The following is a 24,534-nucleotide window of genomic DNA, read 5'->3' on the forward strand; positions in this document are numbered from 1 at the left end:
AATACCAAGAAATGAGTAATGCCTGAATTATCCTCTTTTTCTTTCTAATAGATTAGGAAAACTTAGAGGACATAATAAGCGAGCAAAAAAGCCAAGAATGGACAAAATACCAGTGACATGTAGATTTACAAACCGAATAATCAATTCTTAGAACCCGTCACCCGAAAATGTGGTATGTCACTTCAGAAGACTCATTCAACAGGAGACTAAACACGCTTAGAATCTGACACGGGCTGTAAGCCTTCTGTTCTCAGTACATGAATATGAATCTGATATAAAGCACATAATTGACCTGACTTCAACGTAAGCGCGTTCTACGTCTCTCGCGTTACATCAGTTAGAAGTTTGCTGTACAGTTCATATTACTTGTTGGCTTACCTGAAGGACGCTACCGAATAAGCAGCAGTATAAAAGTAGATTCTGGGTCATAAAACGTACGAAATATAACTTGACACTTGACTAATAATAAGGAGGGATAATAAAGGAGTAATAATGGGGAATTTCCGAGAAATACTAGGGAGATTCCTTAAGAAGTGTCACTATGTATATGGGCGAAAATAAATCAAGTTGTGGTTTTTTTCCCAACGCGATGGGAATGGCAGGTTTTTTGTGAATTTTCCCGTCAAGTGGAAATGTCTAGAAATTAACTACTTGACCTTCCTCAAAATTACCACTGTATTGTCTATCCCCCGGGTCTTCCTCTGAGTTGTCTACCTTTTCCTTATATTAGCCATTCAAGTGGTTAAATTTTAGTGTAATTAACAGACTAGTCCACTAAATAGTCGATAGTTTTTAACTATAGGTGATAATTGGACGTCAACATTTTACTGATGGATATGGTTCTTTAACCATTCCGAAAAAGAGAAAGAACGTAATTAGTGTGAGGACTATTAAGCATATTTATTCATGAAGAATGATCTCTAGTTCAAACAAAGTAATAATGCATACCAGGGTTTACCTGCTATACCTAGGTCGGTTCAATGTACTTTATGCAATCGAGGTTAGTTTTAGTTTCAAGAATATTTATTTAATGAAAGCGGGTAACACTATAAGAAATTGGCGCGATAAAGGTGTTTTAAATGAGAAATAGCGTCTTCATCACTTGGATTTCAAAACAGATCAGCAATTGTAGTTTTATATGTGCGGTGAGACTATAATTTATGGACGACCTTTAAGCGACGCTGAAGTGATCTTGAGAGCGGACACCAAATGATTGGGACCTAATAAGGGTTGTAGAACAGTCGGAATTTTCATATACAGTTAATGATTGGGGTTTTCATCACTAACTGACATCAACTATAATGCCAAACGTGATAAGACATTTACAGAACGTTGGAATATTGAAGAATGTACTTATTTTTGAATGTGGGTGCAAATCGACGCCGGATTTATTCACAGAAACATAAGGTAAAACGGCGTTTCACCATAATTCTTGCTAAGTGCTAAGGTCACTAGGGACTTTGTCGTTTTTCTATCCGTTCGTGGCTAATAACAAAACAACTAACTCTTCCAGTCATGTGCTGGGTTTCAGGGACAAAAATGACTACAGCAACAGGCATGCAGACTTATCTAAAGTGTCCGTCATTCAGTAGTACAAATATTGTCGACAAAGTTCTGTATTTATGATGAGAGTTACATTTGCTTTGAGTGGAGTCAGCAAAATAATAGAAATTGGTGAGATAGTCGTATGCAATCAGTAATACAAGTTAACTAGGTATAAAAATGGGAATTAGAAAACAAAACGTTTACAATGACATGTCAAAACATAGAGGATGACGAATGAATGCATCAGCAACTTGTCGATCTACTGTAAAACGTCTCATGCAACGTATCCAATTTTAGATTAAAATTATCGTTCCGGATCCAAATAGGTTAGCACCTGATTGAAGTTCATAATGTCAGTAGCTGATGTTGTCCCTTGGTTTTGGAATGCTCAGGAGTTTTCCAGCCCACTTATTTGTTGGCTTACATAGGACAACAGGGTGGACGACTACTCAACATATATGAAAGATTTCTCAGTGAATGAAGTCTCACACTATCAACTTATCCAGTACTTCTACTTATTACTTCATGTCTAACATTAGCATTGTCCATTCACTGATTGCAGTAGTCTTACTATCAAATAATAAAAATCTAATAGTTTCTTTTGCATTCATATACTATGTTTCACGTCTAAGAAATGATAAAATGTGGAACGCTGCAAAAATTTCCGGTTTTTGTGATAAATAGGAAACTCCTTGTCTACATTATCAGTAACGGAAATCGGGTACTCGAATTTGTATTTAGTTAATAAGTTAGTAGTGTACAGAACGGTTTATATGGTTGAAAATTGACCACTATAACTCATATACCCATTTCATATTTTTCTCTAAATAGTACAAATACTAACACTTTTATATACTTGTTCGCTTTAAACTGATTAGTATTGTTATTTGGACACAAGCATTAGTACAAAGAAGCACCAAATACATATACACCACACAGGTTACTTGATTTGCGTGTAAGGACTATGGTACTGCCCGGGTGTCTAAGCCGAATCAGGTGGTTTTCTTAGGAAATCGCTCCCTGACCTCGATCTACAAGGCAGTAGAGAAACGTTAGGAGATGAAGTTTCATGGGTGCTAGTGATCAACAATAGGTTCCATTTGTTCTTTTAGGACCCTGGAGCTCTTGTGCACCATTGATTTGGAATCAGAGTTTCCCACTTCTCCTAGGTGGATTGTTCATATCCACCGACCCGGTTAAGGCTCTGAGCATTCGCTTTTCGTCTTCTCAGTTTCGTAAACATCACCCACACCGCGAGAAGGCGGTGAGTAGGACTTCCCTTGTAGTGGCTGTATACGCGTGGCCACGTGAGAGCGTTTGGGAAGGGAGGGTTGACTCTCCTCGACCCTGACCATATCAAGGCGTTTAGGGGCTGATGTTCTCGTTTTTTTTTTATAAATAGATGTGGCAAATTCTTTATGTCTATATCTATGTATATGGAGTTAAATTAATGTATTTTCTTTTAGAAAATGGAACTTTGTACCAATCCTAGTTTAGTAATCCCATATGGATCTCATTCTTCAGGACAGTGTGGTTATTGTAAAAATAGTTCTGACGACAAAAAGACTAATTGGGGTAATGCTAAAATTATTTAGGAAAACACGTATTACTATGTTTATTTTATCAAAGGTATGATGGCTGAACGACTTACTGTTTCAGATTATCAATATATGATCGATCGAGGATGGCGTCGGTATGTTATTTTTTCCAATTGTCGAAATAATTGTTTACAGATCAGGTACTTACTGTTATAAACCTTTAAATGATATTACTTGTTGTCCATCATATACTATTCGATGTGATGCATTACATTTCCATTTAAAGAAATCACATAAAAGAGTGTTGAAAAATATGTACAATTTTTTAAAGTTTGGACAGTTACCTCATGAAAAAACATCTCATCAAAAAGAGGATCTTAATAATCTTAGAACGGATGATCATCGTATGTTTGTTCCTGAGGAAAAATCGATGCCTGTTTTGTCATTTAAAAATGGTAAATTGATTATTATCTTTATGTCGGCAATTATATGTATTGTTCTGTTATCATTGTTTTAATTATAAACATACCGGTGTCATTCATCGGTCATAATATTAGGTATGGTAAAATTACGCATGATTATTTTAATGAAGATACCAGAAATCCTTGACTATTGGTATGAACTTGTGTTAGTAGGTCCTATTCTGCAAATCATTCTTTTCTCTTAAATCACGCAATAACAGTTATTTCATTGTCATTGAAAACATACATGCGTTCAAACACTACATACCTCGACGTGTAATTTTGCCTGTAGTAGTAGGAAGCTGGACGAAATATAGGGTTGCTCAGATCTAGACATTGCATCAATCCATAAAACGATTGATTATTCAGCTGAGTGATATTGGCATGTTCAGATAACCTGGTGTGAGTCCGTGCAGTGACTGAGATTAGTGGCTGAAGAGATCAGGTGTCATAGCACAGAATTGATTTTAATGCTGTTTTTGCATTCACTGTGTCTTCCCTTAGATATTGAGTTCCGAGATATTCTTTGATTTTTAAATCCACCCTCTTTTTTGGTTGTATTTGCCAACATTTTATCTTCATTGCTACTATGATTTAAACTTTTGTTATTCATCTTGTTGTGTCAATGTGATATCGCAACTTGGGCTGATACAGTCTCAAACTTTATTTTGGCCATGACTGACGTAACAACGTCACCTCATATGATATCAAAATTAAAAACGTTAAGTCGTCTAACTAAGGTCAGTCCGTGATGTAAAATTACAAATTTAACAATTTCTAAAGACCCTTCATACTAATTTTTGTTTATGCTTAACAATTCAATGTTAAACAGTCGCCGCAGTTCAACAAAATGAAGAGAAAACTAAAAGCCAAACAAATATATATCAAACAGATTGTTTCGGCGATAAAATATCATCATCAACAGAAAACGCCCCTAGTACACCACATTATACATTAAATACATCAAATGATAGTAATAATAATAATGTGGAATTTCAAAGTATTCATTCAGGTGATAAAATTCAAAGTTCATCGTCGCATGGAAGTCACAAAATGAAAGCTCATCTTCGTCGTTGGATAGCTAAACAAGAACATTTACGTCATAGAAGCCTAAAAGAAAATCGTTCATTTAAAATTTTACTTCAGGTATTATTTTCTAGTATATTTTTCAGAAGATATTATAAATTGATTTTATGTTGTGAAATTGAAGATAGCAGTTGACAAATAGATTGTTTAACTAACTGTATACTGTGAACACACGACTTGTAATTAAGTAATTTACAGTTTGAACGCCGTTCATCAGTCTTTGATATGAAGTACAAAACATATGTTTACTGTGATCAACACTAAATGCGGCATTACATTTATGTACTCAACTTAGATTGGGTACAATGAGTAGTTGTGTATACTTATCAATGTAAATTAATTATGGGAAGTATATGTTTAAATCGTTCGAAGTAAGAGTAACAGCTCTTTTTACTGGTGTTACATTTTACTTGCTGGTTAGTGAGTTTCTGTAATCTGTTATTCATTGTCAACTATTGAGTAATCACATTGGAACCTTTTTATCTAACTTAGTGTAAAGAAGCGTACATCATGCAGATGTACATCTAGACTGCGGAAATATTTAAAAATATATCAAGAGACTAGAATATGCGGTAACAGTGTACTAGGCAACTGCTTTGTTCTGCGCATGCTTGTTTGTGAGCTATACTTTTGAGTTTAAACCATCTAGCTTTCAACTATTGGGTCGTTGGTTTCATACGTTACTTCACCTACTTTAGTTCAGTTAACTGTATATCAGTATGAGCAGTTTCCACCCACATACGATCAAGATCAGTTGTTGAAGTCTTTGGGTTACACGCCTCAGAGACACTTGATTATGGGTTTTGTGCCGTTTGATTCCCATCAGAGAGGTGTAGCTGTAATCTGGAGGGAAATGATACTCCGTTGCAGATTCGATCCCGTGTCATTCAGCTTTACAGTCTGTGACTACCACTGGTTTGTTAGGATCGCGGCTAATCTGTAGGATTGAGATATTTACGGTTTGTCAGTCACTGAGCAGTGACGAATATCGTGTTCGTCAATCCTTTCTTAGTGCTGATCAGATTCTCCTGTCGATCACTTTCAATCACCTGATATACCAATAGGGTGCACCTAATCACATTGCAACTTGATCGATGTAATTCAATCAGTCTTAAAGGACCACACTAACATGGCATTGATCAATACTCCAAAAATAAACCAATTGTAAGTGTTACTAACTTACTAAAGACAAACATTTTTCATTGTGGAAATTTTTCAATTGTTTCTCATTTGTTGTTGTTATTGCTACCAGGAGTACTATGAAAGACGTCAGAAACGTCTAGATAAAAATAAACCAAAGCAAGTCGAAGATTTTCTACAATCTGAACCAAACAAAGGAGAAGGAAAGCACTTTATCGAAGTATGTGTGCAAATTTTCGTTCTTTATGTTAATGGAAATAGATGATATTTATACCACTAATCCATGAAATTCCTAATTATTTACTTCACTTTATTCTGGTATCCTTTAATTGGTTTATGGTTTTTGGAAACGTCTGGGTTTCGAACTCGACACCTATTAATTCAAATCGTATACTGTTTTTTATTTTCATATCAATTAGCTTGTGGTCAAATTCTCTTGTATAGTTCGCGTTCACTCATTCATTATTTAGACATTGAAATTCAAATATAATCATGAACAACAGTTCCACTGGATTATAGACTTTCAAGATTATATGATGACAAGCAGGTTTCCTAAATTTTAGATATTTATTATATATATGCCATAAACGCACTAAATGTTAAGTTTTCACACTTACGTTCAAGAAAATGCGATGCGGTCCGACATAAGTGTTCTGTCTGTGTGTTTAAAGCTTATTTCACTAAAGTTAATGATATTTATTACCCCCACTAGTTGAAGATCATAATAATGGATATTTTCAATTTCTACTGTTTACTGCTGCCAAATGCCCTGGCATGACTGAGGGTAAGGAGAGTCAGCTCTCCCCTTCCAAATGCTCTCACATGGCCACGCGTATACAGCCACTACCAGGGAAGTTCTACTCACTACCTTCTCGCGGTGTGGTTGATGTTTACGAAACTGAGAAGACGAAAAGCGAATGCTCAGAGCTTTAATCGGGTCGGTGGATATGAAGGATCCACCTAGGATAGTTGAAAAACCCTGACTCCAAACTGATGGTGTACATGGTATCCAGTATCCTGAGTGAGCAAACGGCGTATGGACCTATTGTTAGTTGAAAGAGTAATATTTCACTCTTATTTTGTGTAGTATTCGTTAGGCATTATATTTCACTTTGCTATTTCCGAATCATAATAAGAATCGGATGAGAACCTCATATATTTTCAATAATCCGAACTACGAAGATATATCATTACAATTGGAGTATATATAAGATTTTCACAAGAATCTTCTAGTATACTTTAAACTTATCCACTAACTCTGAATGGTTGAAAATGGACCAACAATCTCATTCCGATTTGATCCTGATGCTGAAATGCAATGTTTATTCACGGCTCTATCGTTCTAACATGTGAGGTAAATGTTTGCGTTTTATTCTGGTTAGCGTTTTTTAGCGAGTTAGTTTTCTACGGGATGGGGTTGCTAACCCTATGCCCAACCCTCCTCCTTTACCCGGGCTTAGAACTGGCAGTAACTCTAGAAGAGCTACAGGCGAAGTCAAGGTAAATGTTTGAAGCAATGATAAACCACTTTACTATTTTATTTATCTTCATTTCATGTTTATCAATCTTTGTATATGATAATTATAATAGTAATATACTTTTGTAATTAATGATTCTCATATTATAGATTCGTTTAATACGCACATCTTCACCAACAGATATCGATTATGAATCTCGTATAAAATTATCTCATAGAATTTATGAACAATATCAAATTCATATACATAAAGATGAGAAAGAAGATTGTACTTGGGAGAAATTTCAACGTTTCTTAGTTAAATCTCCATTAGTATTGGTAAGAGATATAATAATAATAGTAATAACAATAATAATAATAATAATAATAGTAATAACAATAATAATAATGAAACTTCAAGATCCTGTTTTCAATAACAATGTGTGTGTGTGTCTGTTTAAGGGGATTGGGAACGCGATGATCAGTAGTATACAATGCTCTTCTGTGAATAGTTTTAAGATAGAATAAAGTTTCTATCTAATTCTGTTCATTTCTTACCAATTCTCTGGTTCAATATTATGTTGCTTGGTGTACAATCGTTCCGCATAATTTTATAATTAATCTCAATGATTGAGATTATGAGCTAATTGAAGTTATACCACCATGAAAAACCTGGAAGCACTGAACAGCCGTCTCGTTCTACTGCGGGACTCCTCAATAGTGCGCATCCACGATCCCGCCTCGTAAGATTCGAACCCAGAACTTATTAGTCTCGCGCGCGAACGCTTAACCCCTAAACCACAGCCGGCATCCAACGGTGGTAATGTCTAACTTCAACTAATCCACGAAATTGAGTGACACATTCACCATTGTCTTCAGTGAGTTACTATCTCACAACAGACCCGATTGAACTCCATTGGTGACTGCTTCTCACTAGAACTTCAGGAAATACCTCTTGAAGCCAGTCACTAGTGAGCATATGTTGATTAATATCAAAAGAGGAGGAGTCTCAGGTTTTTCATGGTGGTCTAGCTTCAATTGATTCATGATCTCAACTATTAAAATTACTATAATATCTACAAAAACCCCTTCTGGTATTAGTTTTATAATTGTTCAAATTAGTTTTTAGTCTTTGTTAATAATAAATTGAAATTTTCTAGATGTGAACGGTTTTAATATATAATTACTTCTAATCACCCAATGTTAGTTAAATTATAATAAAATATTAACTCCTGTGGTTTATGGTTATCAAATTAAAACTTGACTGATGTAATTCAATTAGTCTTAGGGAATAGACAACAAAACGTTGTTTACTATTCACTTATCGACCAGTGTATACATCCCAGTTTTACAGTAGCTCAGTAATTATCGATATAGATATTGGCATTCAGTGATGCAAGCTTGAATTTCATATCATGTATCAGAATTCACCTTCCTCAAGGTTGTAGATTAACGTTCCAGATGAATAATATCAACCAGCTTAAAACCTAAATTCAGAGTTTTCCTCCGATTTGGTTCAACTAACTGACAGTTAGAGATGATACATGTTAGTTCGATCATAATCTACTGACAGAATTTAAAATATATAATTTATATGTTATCTTAAAACTGTATATGTAACGATACCATTACACATTTATACCCAGTTTTCATCCAACTGTATCTGCTACTTTGAGGTGGTGGTTGGTCATGTCATTCGTGATGACCAGTCGAACTAGATTAGTAGGAATCCTCGTTACGTTAAGTAATACTACACCAAAGAGGCCGGTCGGAGAGCAGTAAGTTTGAAATCAGAGAAACCAAGGTTCAAGAGTGACGTCGTACTACTGACTATAGTCGGGTGTAACGGAAGTAAGGTATTTCTCTCTGAAAAACCCACATCTACATTATAAAATGCCGACCCTAAAAATAGCTCACCTCGGGTTACCTCACAGATTTCCATCTCAAGCAGTAAGGTTTGAATAATATAGAGCTGATATATCAAGAACTACTTTCTGAAATACCGTATGTGACCTCCCTAAAGTAATTGTCCCTTGGGCTCTGCGATAATTCCTAGATTGACAAGAACACACTTAACGTAACTCGCTTTTCAGGCCCCTCAATAAGAAGTATACATGTACCACGTAGACAACTATCACTAACCGGCTGCCTACTTGTCTCTAACTGTATTCAAGACTACCTTGTTCATACGCATAAGTTTAAAATAGAATACTAATGTATTGGAGGTCATTGTTAGAATGCTTTTAAGTTTCACATACTTCTTTTTTACTTAATAGTAAAACTTATCCATAACTATAATCATCAACCATATATATTTGACGCTAAAACTGTGAATGATTATTGTGTACAAATATTATTGATTAACATTCATGTGTGAATTTCTCGTCTATGACTGAATGAATTTTCTTAAAGGACGATTTTGAATGGAATTCAACTTCACCAATGTTTGGTTCTTATCATCAACAATATTGGCTTGATGGTGAAAAATTAATTGCTGTCGGTGTTATCGATCTACTTCCACGATGTCTTTCATCTGTTTATGTTTTCTATGATCCGAACTATTCATTTCTTCATCTTGGTACATATACTGCTTTACGGTGAGTCATTAAACACAGAGTTATTTTAATTAGTATACTTCACTCACACCACTCGACTGTTGTTGCTACCTTGACGTGGTGGTCGGGCTTGCCTATCGTGATGAAGCAACCGAGCTATACCGGCTGGAACAACCGTTCCTCAAGGTCCTACCATGTCAGACAGGTCGGTTGAAGAGCGGTAAGACTAAAAGCAACAATCCCAAGGTCCGAAGGCGAAGTCGTACTGCGGACTGTACAGAGGTGTGATAGCAGTAAGGTGTTTCCTTCAGACAACCAGCATGACAGCGATGCTGCCTTCCCACAAGAAGGGGTGGGGTTAGAAAGGGTCGACCCTAAAAATGCACACCTCGCCTTATCCCACGGATATCCGTCTCCGGCGGTAAGGTCTCAACAAGTACGGAGCTAACACAAAAATTTCTCACAGAAAAATCGTGTGTGACCGATCTCAAGCAGTTGTCCCTTGGGCATTGCGGTCACGCTCTCAGGTCTCTAAGACCACCTCTAATACAATTTCCTTTCCAGGTACCTCCAGAAGAACCCTTCCACGGTGTGGGCAACCGGGAAATGATAACCGCCCTCATACTTCTAACAGTACTCAAGACCACTGTATTCATAATCAACCTCAGTCTTCACGTCCTATTATTGCTCCTACATCGACTTTCACCTCTAAACTTCCTTTTTCGGCTTCCTCCTCAAGTGTCACCATAGCCAACGATTCTAGTGCTCAAAACACTGTCCCAGGTGTACTGAAACCTCGCTCCAAACTACACATTGGAGCCTTCAACGTACGCACTCTATGTCAAATCGGTCAGGAGGCTTCCGTGGCTAAAACCCTAGAATCTCGTACCATTGATGTATGCTGTGTCTCTGAAACACGCATACAGGATCCCAGTGTGGTCATTCACTTGACCTCACCTCGGCAATCGGAGAGCCAACGAGATACACCCTCCGTGTATCTGGTAACCCGCCGGCCAGCTCTCGTGGACTGGCAGGAGTAGGGATAGCACTAAGCATGAGGGCGGAACAAACACTGTTAGAGTGGATCCCCGTTAACAGTCGTTTATGTGCTGTTCGGCTAAACCGCTCCGTAAGAACACGGAAGGATAGAAACACACGTCGTTGCCTTTTTGTCGTTTCCGCCTACGCTCCCACCGACTGCAGCTCAGATGAAGTGAAAGATGAATTTTACAGAAAGCTAAACGTTCAGACATAGTACTCGTAGCAGGTGACTTTAATGCCCAGATAGGTAGTTTAAACCAAACAGAAAGGCATTTAGGTGGGTATTTTAGTATTCCGGCACAACGAACAGATAATGGTGATCGTCTGCTGCAACTGTGCTCAGACAATCGTTTATTTTTAGCAAACTCAAATTTTAAGCATAAGGAGAGACATCGTCTAACATGGCGACCCCCTACACCAAATCAACGATGGACTGAAATAGACCATATTGCCATCAGTCATCGTTGGAGAGGGTCGGTACAAGATTGTCGCTCATTCTGGAGTACCTGCTTGGGCTCCGACCACACCCTAATACGGGCACGCATCTGCTTGCGCCTCACTGGACGCAAAAAAGCCACAGTAAAAAGACCCATTAGAACCGAACTGAGTAGCGAGTAAACCAGAAGTAGGTTCCAGGAACAACTGAGGTCACACTTAGGTAGTTCTGAAAACAAGGCTGACCCAAATGTTGCTTGGAAAGATGTACAAACAGCTGTGGAAACAGCAATGAAATCTATCAGTGATTTAAACCACAGGGTTACAAAGAACCAATGGATTTTTTCAAGGTCTATTGCACTGATGGATTCTCGCAAACTCATCCTATCAGGCTCTGAACACGATGAAGAGCGACAACAAATCAGATCTAGGTTAAGAAAAAGTCTAAGGAACGACCGTGAGCAGTGGTGGGTAACGAAAGCAAAAGAGACGGAAAAGGCGGCGACTATAGGGAACACAAGACAGCTCTACAGACCAATAAAAGAAACTGGAATTAATAAGTCAAGTGTCAGTCAGACTATTTCGGAAAAAGTCGACACCCTCATCTGCTCTCAGTCCAGACGTTTAGAACGATGGGCGGAACATTTGAGAGAACAGTTCAGCTGGCCTTCAGCTACTCTACAACTACCCTCCATTCCCAGACAGTGTGAATGGAACATTGAAGTAGGTCCCCCAACTCTAGCAGAAGTTCAAAAGGCTATAGCTAATCTGAAACCAGGAAGGGCAGCTGGTCTAGATGGATTGGCATTTGGAATGCGCTTCTCTCTCTCTAAATGCAAGTTGTTGCTTCAGGGCTGGTCTGCGTCAACACCTGAACTATAGATAGGGAGTGAAGTAGTTGAACGTGTCGACCGTTCCGCTTATCTTGGGAGTCTCATCAGCCCTTGTGGTCTGGTGTGTGACAAAATCTCAGCACGAATTCGAAAAGCTCGCTTGGCTTTTGCCAACTTACGTCACCTATGGCGAAGGCGAGATATCCGTCTATCAATAAAAAGACGATTATACTGCGCGGCAGGCCGTTCTGTTTTACTTTACGGCAGCGAAACATGGCCATTAAGAGTAGAAGACACTCGTAAGCTACTAGTATTTGACCACAGATGCCTTGGAAATATTGCTGCCGTCTGCTGGGATCAGAATCGACCACAATAGTGTCGGTGTATACACTCTCTGTCTTCCGTTAAACTAAGAGATTAAAATCACTCCATATCTTTCTTTCTACGAACTAATTCTTTCTTCCTGAACTATATCCTTATTGCCATCTTTCTTTTATATATTACCACCTCTGAATTAACTACTTTTATGAATCCGGTGTCCATCTTTTTGTGTTAATGAGGTATGGCAACTTGGACCGATGCATAAATGTGCCTGGTCCTACGTTGTAGCTGACTGACTGACTGATTCACTCACACCATATTCATGTCGATTAACTTGACTGCGAGTCGTATGATACTGCCTGGGTACCCAGACCGAAGCAGGTGTTTTTTTAGAGGGCCACGCCCAGGGCTTTTGATCTAAAGGTCTGATCCATAAGGCAGTGGAGCAACGTAAGGAGATGCAGTCCCATGTTAGCCGGTGACCAACAATTGGTTCATACGCCACTCATTCCCTCAGGATACTGGATTCCATGTGCACCATTGGTTTAGAATCAGGGTTTTCCAACTCTCCTAGGTGGATCCTTCATATCCACCGAACCGGTTAAAGCACCGGACATTCGCTTTCCGTCTTCTCAATTTCGTAAACAACACCCTTGCCACGATAAGGTAGTGAGTAGGACTTTATTTATTTATTTATTTGAACACATAAAAATTGGTACAATGGTGCACCAAATATATATGCGTCACACAAAACAATGAGAATTTGAGGAGAAGAAAAAAAAGTAAGGAGCGTTAAAAAAAGGACAATAACGAACAGATTAGTGTAAGGTAGTGTAATAATAATAATAATAATAATAATGGGGAATCAGAAACGTAGAATCAGAAGAGATCTTTCAGTTAAGGAAGAAGCTACCACTTTTTATGAAAGTAAAAGAAGGTTACAGCAGAACCGCCACTGGCTTCTATTCTGAGCCATATCTGATAACGTCTCTAGCCACTGTGTAGCACCATCTCTCGGACCACACCCGATACTTACTGAAAATACTATTCTCGCTTCGATTGAAAGTCAAACAATTCACATTATTATTATTTTCAACTACTTCACTTATTCACTCTCTTTTGTTCCCACTTTATGTAAAATTATTTTTCGACTTATACAGCAGCTCGCCCATGGTGGAAACTCGGTCCTATCTAAACGATCTAGAGTCACTGACTGGTTGAAAATTGAATGCTACCACCAAATACAAATACTGAAACAGCTTTTCTAAAACCACTTGCACCATCCAAACTGACTGCCTTCAACGTTCGCACACTAATGCAGGTCGGACAACAGATAGTATTGATTATGTCTTTAGAAAGCCTTAATATCGATGTTTATTATCTATCAGAGACCCGTGTTCAGGACTCTGGTGAAGTACTACAAATTCGCTCTCCCTCTGTCACTTCAAAAAGCTTGTTTTACGTGCGTCTATCCGGGGATCCTGTGGCGTCTTCGTCTGGTCTTTCTGGCGTTGTTGTCGCACTAAACGCTAGAACTGAGGCAGCACTAATCGATTGGATCCCCATTAACAGTCGGTTATGTACTGTTAGGTTAGAAAGTTCCATCAAAGTGAGAAGAGGTCGGCGTGAGAAACGATGTCTTTTCTTCACCTCCGCCTATGCCCCGACAGATTGCAGCCTGGATGCAATCAAGGGTGAATTCTACCACCACATACTCACGTGCATCAATCGTTTTACAACATGGCCCGAAGTCAAGGGCGGCGTGGTCTGCTGATCTGGACGTGAGACTGAAGTCTCGTCCGTAGATGGTGCAGATGACATGTGCTGTTGACCGGGACGTGAGAATGAGGTCTCTGATGTATCTAGCGTGGGACCTGAAGTAGATGTAAGGATCCCGCTAGTAGGTTTGATAGGTCTAGCATTGGGTCTCAAGTTATCGAGTAGGGCACTGTCATCGACGTGTGCTGGTTTGAGACGATCAATGCTGACGATCTCGACGCGGCCATGTCGATCAACCTTGAAGGTCTTTTCGAAATCGTTACTGCTCTGTGGTGTGGAAAATTCCCCAGGCAGACGCAATGTCGTGCCGTATACAGGTTCAGCGGCTGAACATTTTATATCTGCCTTTAAGCTCGTTCTGATACTTAAGAGAACGAGCGGTAAGGTTTCGTCCCAATTGTCGTCTTCGTGTGCTCGAAGTGCACTTTTAAGTTGGCGATGAAACCGTTCAACTAAACCATTTGATGCTGGGTGGTAGGCCGTAGTGCGTATGCGTTCCTTACCAAGCAGCCGGGTCAGTGAGGAGAATAATGCGGACTCGAATTGTTGTCCTCGGTCAGTCGTGACAGTCGAGTGACAGCCGTACAGCGCTATCCATCGTTCTACAAAGCGGTGAGCTACTGTCTCCGCCGTAATAGACGTGATGGGAATAGCTTCGGGCCATGTTGTAAAACGATCGATGCACGTGAGTATGTGATCGTAATTGTAGGTTCACCATTTGTACGAACACTTGGCAATCGCAACCAAACCTTCTTAAAAAGTCAATTGCGGTGAGTCTGTTACTTATCTATCCACGTCTGTCGCATATTTTCATATTGATATTTTTTAATATATAAGATTCTGGCAATAACTCGACATGACGGATAGCGATAAGAATATTATTAATGTAATAGACTCAGACGTACAGGCCATCCACTTTCGACCTGTCTCATTTATTCCCCACGACCCAGAGGTCTGGTTTGCCGCATTAGAGTCTCAATTCGAGACCCGCCGCATCACGAGCCAAAGGCAAAAGTATGCCTACGCCCTCGAATCATTACCCGGGGACCATAGAGTGGCTGTCCGTGAGGTTGTCCACAATTCCAATATACCTAATGCTTATGATCGTCTCAAAGAGGCGATTCTCAGACATTTCCTCCCATCGAGGGGGGAACGACTGAGGACATTATTAGCACGTCACCCTCTGGGTGATGCTAAGCCGGGCCACCACCTCACGCGCCTGCAATCTCTTGCAGGACCTACGGCAGCCGACTGTGAAATTGTTAAAGAACTGTGGCTCGAATCATTACCGGACTATATCCAACCTACAGTTACGGCCCTGCTCGAGGACTCACCACTCCATTAGGTGGCCCTCATAGCAGACAAAATACTAGCGAGGACTAGCAACAAATACCACTACATTGTAGCCTCAACGGCACGTACGAACGTAGACATAGACGCTAGTCACTCCTCGGCTCAAGGTGATATAGGCGCTTGTATTCACACACGTCTTAGTTTTCGAGATTGTTGTAACGTACCCGAACCCTACGTCCCTCGGGTCCGTTCACACTCCCGAAAAGCCATCACCACCCGCCCAACGAGGGCATCTTCCAAGCCACGCCGAAAGGCGGCTTCGGAAGCGAGTGGAGGTTGGTGCTTGTTCAACCTATCCTTCGGGTCTGGTGCCCGCCGCTGTCGAGCCCCGTGCTCATACAAGGCGGGAAACTCCAAGGTTGGCGAGTAAAGGCGGTTGTGCTCGCCGACCCTTCACCCCAGGTTGGCCGTTTATTCTATGTGCACGATTATCGCACAAACGCTAGGTACCAAGTGGACAATGGTGCTCAAGTTTCCGTCGTACCTCTTGGTAACAGCAAGTCACAAGCTACAACGCTCCGACTGCGCTCTGCGAATGGCTCAGCCATTCCTACCTATGGTACACGACAACTCGCGGTCAACCTGGGCAACCGACGACGGTATCTGTGGACGTTCACCATTGCCGATGTTCCCACAGCCATACTAGGTATTGATTTCCTACAACACTACGAATTGCTAATCGATTCACGTAGGCTGCAGCTAATCGATACTTCATCGAACAGCAAATTCATGGGCTGCAAAGCTCACACAAACGCGTACCGAATCCTAGGCACCTTTTGTTCGCGTGACGATAAATTCCACGCTCTATTCGAGAAATTCCCCACACTAGCTAAACCACTCGAGGAGCTTCCATCGGTGACCAATCGTGTGATACACCACATAGTCACCCGCGAACCGCCAGTCACAGCACGACCTCGCCGACTGTCAGCGGACAAATTAGCTTTCGCTAAACGTGAGTTCAACATTTTACTAGCCACTGGTATTATTCATCCTTCTCACAGTCCATGGGCCTTTCCTCTTCATATGGTGCGCAAAAAAGATGGGGTTAGTTGGAGACCATGCGGCGACTACCGAGCACTAAACGTAGTTACGCGCTTTGATAGCTATCTCATCCCCCACACACACGACATCACGGCATCGCTCAAGGGCACGACTATCTTTTCTAAGGTCGATCTGGTACGAGCATATCATGAGATCCCAGTCGCTCTTGAAGATATCGAAAAAACTGCTATCACGACTCCTTTCGGTTTGTTTGAGTTCCTACGTATGCCTTTTGGATTACGGAATGCTGCTCAAACTTCTCAAAGGTTTATCGATAGCGTTGTATGAGACCTAGATTTTGTTCACTTCTATATTGATGACCTGCTAATCGCATCATCAAACGTAGATGAACATTATCAACATGTTACGCTATTATTCCAACGCCTTTCGGATAATTGAACAGTAGTCGACCCGGACAAGTGTGAGTTAGGTAAACCTGAAATAATATTTTTGGTTCACGTCATTAAGCAAGAGGGTATTCTGCCTTGCGAGGACAAAGTGCGAGCAATAAAGGAGTACAACGTGCCGTCCTCACTCAAGGAGCTGAAGGTATTCCTCGGTTTGGTTAACTTCTACCGTCGTTTCATCCCACACGCGGCAGAACGGTTACGACCATTAACCGACTTATTTCGCGGCAACCCACGCAAATTAGAAATGAACGATACTACGCGTACTGCATTTACAGAGATCAAAACGGCTCTTGCGCAAGCCACTCTTCTCGCCCATCTCGACCCATCAGCCACGCTTAGTATAGCGGTTGATGCATCTGATTTTGCTATAGGAGCCGTTATGCAACAGAACATCTCCGGTAGTTGGCAACCCCTCGAGTTTTTCTCACGACGCCTTACTACCACGGAGACGAGATATAGCGCTTTTGGTCGCGAACTGCTAGCAGCTTACTGCGTCATCAAACATTTTCGGCACGCAGTAGAAGGACGTCAATTTATCTTATTCACCGACCATAGGCCCTTAACGTATGCTTTGCATACCAAGTCTGACCGTTACTCACCTCCAGAATGCAGACATCCGGACTATATCTCTCAGTTCACGACAGACCGTCACACCAAAGGCAAGTTGAACTACGTTGCTAATGCTCTGTCACGTATCCAAGTGAATGCAGTTAGTTCACCGGTGCTCGATCTTCCTGCTGTGGCTGCCGCTCAAGCAAACGATCCTTTTTGTACAGAAGCACCACAATCTACATCCCTTCAGTGCCAGGAAGTACCCCTAGCTACTAGCTAAGGTACTATCTTATGTAATACTTCTACCGGTCTTCCCCAACCCATCGTACCCTCTGCTTACCGTCGTCTCATCTTCGATGCCCTGCATGGATTGTCTCATCCAGGTATCGCATGGACAACTGTTAATAATCAGTTGTATCTTCTGGATGAAAGCTTTCGTAGTTCTCCAGTTTTCCACCTCATACAGTAAAACTGTCTTGACATTTGTATTGAAAATTCTGACTTTGGTGTTGGTTGATAGTTGCTTTGAGTTCCAGATGTTCTTCAGTTGTAAATATGCTGCTCTTGCCCTGTCGGTCTGCACTTTCACATCTGAATCAGATCCACCATGTTCATCAATGATGTAAAGGTTACTACATCTTCCAAAGCTTCTCCGTCAAGTGTGATTTGATAGGTGTATAATGTGTCGTATCAGAGAATTTTGCTTTTCCCATTGTGTATATTGAGATCTACTGCTGCTACTTCACTGTTCGTCTTCTCTTGTATTTGTTGTTGTGTGTGTGCGATAAAAGAGCGAAATCATCTGCAAAGTCTAGATTATCCAGCTTCATCCTAGCTATCTACTTAATCCCATGTCCCCCCCTCCTAGATATTGACATCTTCATAATTCAGTCGATCACCAGTAGAAATCAATTACCATAATCACTAGGCTATTCATTTTTATTATTTCTATGCACAATTCACATGAGAACTACTATTCGTTACTTCTTTTTCAATTGGTTTTTTTTCTTGTTTCCTAGTGAAATTGCATTTGTTCGTTATTTATCTAATACTTATGGTTTAAATTCAATTCAATCCGATGTATTATATCAAAATTTTAATTCATATTATATGGGTTATTATATTCATTCATGTTGTAAAATGTCATATAAATCACAATATGGTCCTGCTTATTTAGCATGTTCTGAAACCTATAATTGGATACCTATTAATCATTGTATACAATTATTAAATCAATTAAAATTAAATAATCATTATACAAGATTTTCATCTCTATCTTCAATTGATATAAATTCAATTCCTGTTACTATGGATATAGATACATTAGATTCACATATTTATTTTTATATAAAGTACAATGATAATACATTGTCGTCGTCGTCATCGTCGAAAACAATCAGCAGTAAAGAAGATTTCATGAATCATACACCAGTATCTCTTTATAATTTACGTTCATATTTAAATAAACAAGTTATTCCTATATTTCGTGAATGGGCTAAATTATTAGGTAAACGTGTATTATCTGGACATTTTCAAATTATTATACATTCGAATTAATAATAATAATATGGTGATGATGATGATGATGATAATGGTTACCATGGTGATCACAACTAATGTGAAGAATAAATAGACAATAATACTTGGTAAGGATTATGTTTGATAATTATTTATTTATTTATTATTATTATTGTTGCTACTTAATTAATATTTTTTTACCGCTGAACTGATGTCATTTCCCCACGCCACGCCGCCCTACCCCCCGAAAAAAATAACGATCATCATTATTCATGAAAAAAGAAACCAGGCATTTTTGGCAATATGATTGTTATTGTGTTTCATTTTAATGAATCATTTACAGAAGTGTAAATGATATTGTAGTGTATACTACTAATATCGATAGATATAAGTAGTAGGTATCATCAATAGACAGTGAAATACTTGATGGCAGATGGTTAAGAAGAAAACGAGAACAGAGAATGATTGATATGGAAATGAAGTTTGAGACGATTAATTGACATTTTACAAATAAAGTATTTATTGTATGGTTCTTAGATTCTGTAATTTTATATTCAAATACATTTGGTTGTTCCTATTTGTGTTCTCGTTCATTACAATAGAAGTATTTACAGTACGAAATTGTTTTGAATGTTATACGTGATTATTCAATGGTGAAACACACTAAATAAATAATTAATTTAACATATGTACTATCTCTTTTTTACGATATACGACTAAATAAATCCGTTGGTGGATACGGAAGATTCTTACGTTATTTATTTATTTATTTTAACACTTAGATATTGGTACAAGGGGGCATCAAATAAATATGCGCCACATAAATCATTCGATTTGTGTGAGTACTGGGATACTGCCCGGGTGCCCAAACCGAAGCAGGCAGTTTTCTTAGGGGACCACTCTCCGAGCCTTCGGCCTGAAGGTCTGATCCACAAGGCAGTGGAGCATCGTAAGGAGATGCAGTTCCATGGAAGCCGATGACCAACAATTAGTTCATACACCATTTGTTCCCTCGGGATACTGGAGCCCGTGTGCACCATTGGTTTAGAATCCGGTTAAAGCACCGGACATTCGCTTTTCATCCTCTCATTTTCGTAAACAACACCCGTGGTGCGAGAAGGCAGTGAGTAGGACTTCCCTGGCAGAGGTTGTATAGGCATGGCCGTGTGAGAGCATTTCGAGAGGGAGGGCGGGCCCACCCCACTCTCGGCCGTTCCAGGGCATTTGGGGCATTGCATATTTTGTACGCTGCCAACTAAAAACATGAATAAAACTGCATTTTCTGTGAACAAACATTTGTAAATTTTCCATGCTAATCAGTTGCGTGTGTGTGTCGTCAAAACGGCGTATACATAGTGATTATTGTACATCATGTATTAACATAATGCCATTAACCTATTAAGAATTTAATAGTGCACTTTTTCACTACTTAGTGACTCACTAACTGCCTAATATGGCAGCTGGTTCAAACATACTGAGTGTGGGACAACGTATATTATTATTCACAAACATCTTATGGGTACATAAGTGTTGTGAAGAAACCATTTCGTGTTTCTACAAAAATGCAATAATACACAAGTTTCAATAACGTTAGCATTATATCTTAAATGTCAAGTTGATAAAAGGTTCCCGGAGGAGTATCTGGACCGAGGTTACGAATCGGTCGGGATTTATGAGCGAGTAGTTACTAAGTTCTGTACAAAATTTCTGTATATGTACTTCGTCAGAGGTACTACAAATGATGAACGATTTCTAGAAGATTTACGCCTAGATCACTTTGAAATCAAGATAAAAGAATTACTCGATATCATATGACTTGTTTAACAAACCAGCCGAAGTGTGTGCAATTATTTGTGACGACGATCAAACCTGAAAAGGTAACTAGTCGGAATAGGGCCACTAGGATGAGCGTAGTTGGGGCTTTGGGAATCAGTGTATAGGACTCATGAAGAAAATAGATCGCAAAATGTCTAGATACCTTAGGTTAATTACACTTCAGTTGAGGAAGTAGTCATATAATGGAATTTCCGCTAAAAATATTACCTGCTGACATGCTTTGAAAATAGATTGTTGTAAATGGTATCCTACTCACATAGTAATGTATATATGGTCCCTGTTTTGGGGTCGAAACACCGAAAAGCCTTAGTATATTTACTCCAAAAGATTGGTCCATCTGGAAAGCTTTATTAAATGTTGTGATTATATATTTGATGAACTGCTTCAGGTGTAGGTTGAACAATTACGTACACCTAGAAAGACCGCCACCTTATCAATGGATGGTTGGAAATTTAGTGTTTAGAAACAAGCTCCTGAGAACGAACGAATAACTGGGTTGGACACCAAATACATATTTGAATGGGTTTTGTGGAGAGTTTTAGAAATTTCACAGGTTGAAATCATGAGTCAGTTGAAGCTAGACCACCATTAAAAACTGAAGACAATGGTGTACGGTGGCGCAACTTCGTGGATTGGTTGAAGTTAGACATTAACACCGTTGGATGCCGGCTCAGTGGTTAAGTGCTCGCGCGCGAAGCCAGTAGGTCCTGGGTTCGAGCCCCGCGTGGTGCGGGATCGTGGATGCGCACTGCTGAGGAGTTCCATACCAGGGCGAAACGGCCGTCCAGTGCTTCCAGGTTTTCAATGGTTGTCTAGCTTCAACTGACTCATGATTTCAACCTGTGAAATACATATTTATTAAGGAAGAGCGTTTAAAATCGTCTCCAACTAAGTATTACACTACAAATCATTTCAACAATTTAACCGATAAACCAGACAAATAAAAGTTCATGAATTCAAATAGTCAACGGATTCGGTGTTCTATTTTATATTCGCTCCAGTTTTGCCAAATACCTTATATTTCTCTTCTGTACTGAGGATTTGGGATTCGAACGAAAAGAATTTGTTGATCTTGGAGTCTATTACAAATAACTACAATACTAACGATTAAATTAGCACTTCTCTTAATATCAATGTGGTTGGCTCAGAATGAAAAATACACAGATATATAAACGTTTGTTAACAGGTATCCGTCATATGCTAACAAAGAATAAGAAAAAGAGAATTCAGCGAAGAAGGTTTTCTTTTCGACGAAATCATTTACTTAAACTGTACATTCGTATATATAGTTAGATATGGAAAATGTATGTCTATAGGAGAATAGAAAAAATTGCATCACAAAAATGGATATGAGGATAAATAACAAATGAGGTTAACCTACTAATCAAGGGGTAAGGAAGAAAATCGTTGATAATATCCGATCCTGTCAAATTCTCTAAAGAAACCGTTCAAAAAGACACAACTGAAAAAAAAACGGAATTGTTACTGATTATTAAAATACTAAGGAAGATGAAAGATGAGTCGGATATTAATTATGACCTCTTTAAATACCTTAAACCTTCTGGTTCCGTTGTACGAAGATTATATGGACTCCCAAAAGTTCATAAGAATAATGTCTCTCTACGTCCTATACTTAATATGAACAAGTCTCCATGTCACTTGATTGCTAAATGGTTAGTGGACATTTTACAACCTGTTAAAAATCATATCAATAAATATAACTCTCTTGATTCCTTTGACTTTGTCGAATCAATAAAAAATCTCAACGTAATTGGTAAGAAAATGATCTCATTAGATGTCACTTCGCTTTTTACAAATGTTCCTCTCACAGAAACTATATGTTTTTTATGTGACTATATTGAAAACAACAACCAATCTGGAAAATTCTGTACTTCGTCCAATAATTGAGAGATTTCATCTACATAAGAGATATATGGATGATATTTTCATTATTTGTGAAGAAGACATGGACCTAGATGAAATTTTGAAAAGTTTCAATAACTACCACCCGTCGATTCAATTCACCTTAGAAGCAGAGGCAAATAATGAATTTCATTTTCTTGATGTCCGATTAAAAAGAATGCCTGATGGTTTTTTACAGTGATCTACATATAGAAAACCTACTTGGAATGGGCAGTACACTAATTTCCATAGTTGGGTCCCATTGAGTAGAAAGAGGGACTTATTTCACTCCTTATCCTCTAGGATCAAGCGAATCTGTTCTACTGACACAATATATCAGGAACTAATTCAACTCCTACAAACTCTCATCAGAAACGGTTATCCACCTAGATTTGTCGATAGTAACTTAACACCGAGAATTCATCATGAGAAAGTATCGACAGTACAAAAGAAAACCCTGTTCATGAATATGGAATTTAAAGGTGACACGGCTGCTGAAATCTTAAATAAACGGATTTCAAAATCATTGAATAAAACATTCCACACAGCCAAGCATCGAATTGTCTTCTCAAGCCGGCCTACCATTCCTGGATGTGTTAAAGATAAACTTTCGCTTTGGGCCACATCAGTGTGTATTTATAAATTTACGTGCTCGTGTGGGGCTCGTTATATAGGCCAAACAAAGCGATCACTTTCCAAACGCATTTCAGAACACTATCCAGCTTGGCTTTTAAAAGGAGAATGTAAAACAATCACTATTTCTATACAGGAACATTTAATCAATTTTGGACACACCGCTCCCAAGTATTCTTTTAAAGTGATCTATAGAGTCAAAGGGATTGGATCGAAGGGGTGTCGAATCACTATTTTATCCACTGCTGAGGCACTGGCAATTCACGAACTCAGATCCGAACTTTGTGTGCAGAAACGATTCGTCCAACCTCTCACCCTTCCTTAACCCTAATTTTCTTTGCACTTTTATTTGATTGTTATCGAATTTTTTTAAAAATTACTATTTTGCATTTTAAACTCTAATTAGTGGTTATTATTACCGTATACAAGTTTTCTTGAGTATTATTCAGTCTATTATTATGACCTTTGTGTTTGTCGCTTTTCTTCATATTCGTCAACTGGACTATTATCTGACCCATAAACGATTTCCTTCTCCTTACCCCTTGATTAATACGTAACCTCATTTGTTATTTATTGGTGATGCAATATTTCCTGTCCTACTATAGACATACATTTTCCGTATCTAACTCTATATACGAATGTACAGTTCAAGTAAATGATTTTGTCGATAATAAAGAATAAATGAATTAAGACTGCTAGTTACTATTTATGGACTATCATTTGATACATCTTTTTTGTATAATTATTAACTAACTAGACTATATACATATTACTTTTATTATAAGCTTTCATTTAACCTATTGAATATTATTATAAGATTTACTATCCTTAAGTTATCCCTTATTTATTAGTTAAAGTCTCTTACATTCACAGTCACTTTTGATTTGATCTTGAATAATTGTTATTTTCTATTTTATGTTATGATGCGGTGGTCTGAGTTGCTTGTATATAAACCATGTATATCTGAAATGTGATTCATACGGTGGGAGCTGAGATTGTGTTTTGGATTCAGTGGACAGGGCAAGGCAAGAAGAACCAATGAGGATTTAGAGTTGCCTATAGGCTGCTCGTACTGGTTAACGCGTCATTGGTTTGGCAG

General features: G+C 38.9%; 1 protein-coding gene across 2 annotated transcripts; it reads left to right on the plus strand.

Moving 5' to 3' along the window:
- The first annotated feature begins 307 nt into the window (after positions 1-307).
- Positions 308-24,267, plus strand: ATE1_1 (Arginyl-tRNA--protein transferase 1). Of its 2 annotated transcripts, XM_051216671.1 has the most exons (10): positions 308-1,407; positions 3,012-3,120; positions 3,175-3,238; positions 3,279-3,538; positions 4,377-4,690; positions 5,883-5,990; positions 7,398-7,565; positions 9,639-9,823; positions 18,566-19,192; positions 23,002-24,267. In XM_051216671.1, exons 1-9 carry the CDS (start codon positions 1,348-1,350, stop codon positions 19,101-19,103), a joined length of 1,806 nt encoding a protein of 601 aa, XP_051065266.1. In that variant the 5' UTR covers positions 308-1,347; the 3' UTR covers positions 19,104-19,192; positions 23,002-24,267. The 2 variants fall into 2 exon arrangements, with proteins under 2 accessions (XP_051065266.1, XP_051065265.1); XM_051216672.1 differs by lacking the exon at positions 23,002-24,267 and having other exon boundaries at positions 308-434; positions 18,566-21,548.
- Positions 24,268-24,534: the final 267 nt, after the last annotated feature.

This window comes from Schistosoma haematobium, chromosome 6, assembly GCF_000699445.3.
Source record: "Schistosoma haematobium chromosome 6, whole genome shotgun sequence".
Taxonomy (NCBI): Eukaryota; Metazoa; Platyhelminthes; class Trematoda; order Strigeidida; family Schistosomatidae; genus Schistosoma; species Schistosoma haematobium.

Coding starts and splice junctions, on each gene's coding strand:
- ATE1_1 (XM_051216671.1), top strand. CDS start 1,348: ATGTACTTATTTTTGAATGTGGGTGCAAATCGACGCCGGATTTATTCA. Junction 3,239..3,278: donor ATCGATCGAGGATGGCGTCG/GTATGTTATTTT, acceptor AATTGTTTACAG/ATCAGGTACTTACTGTTATA. Junction 3,539..4,376: donor TGTTTTGTCATTTAAAAATG/GTAAATTGATTA, acceptor AATGTTAAACAG/TCGCCGCAGTTCAACAAAAT.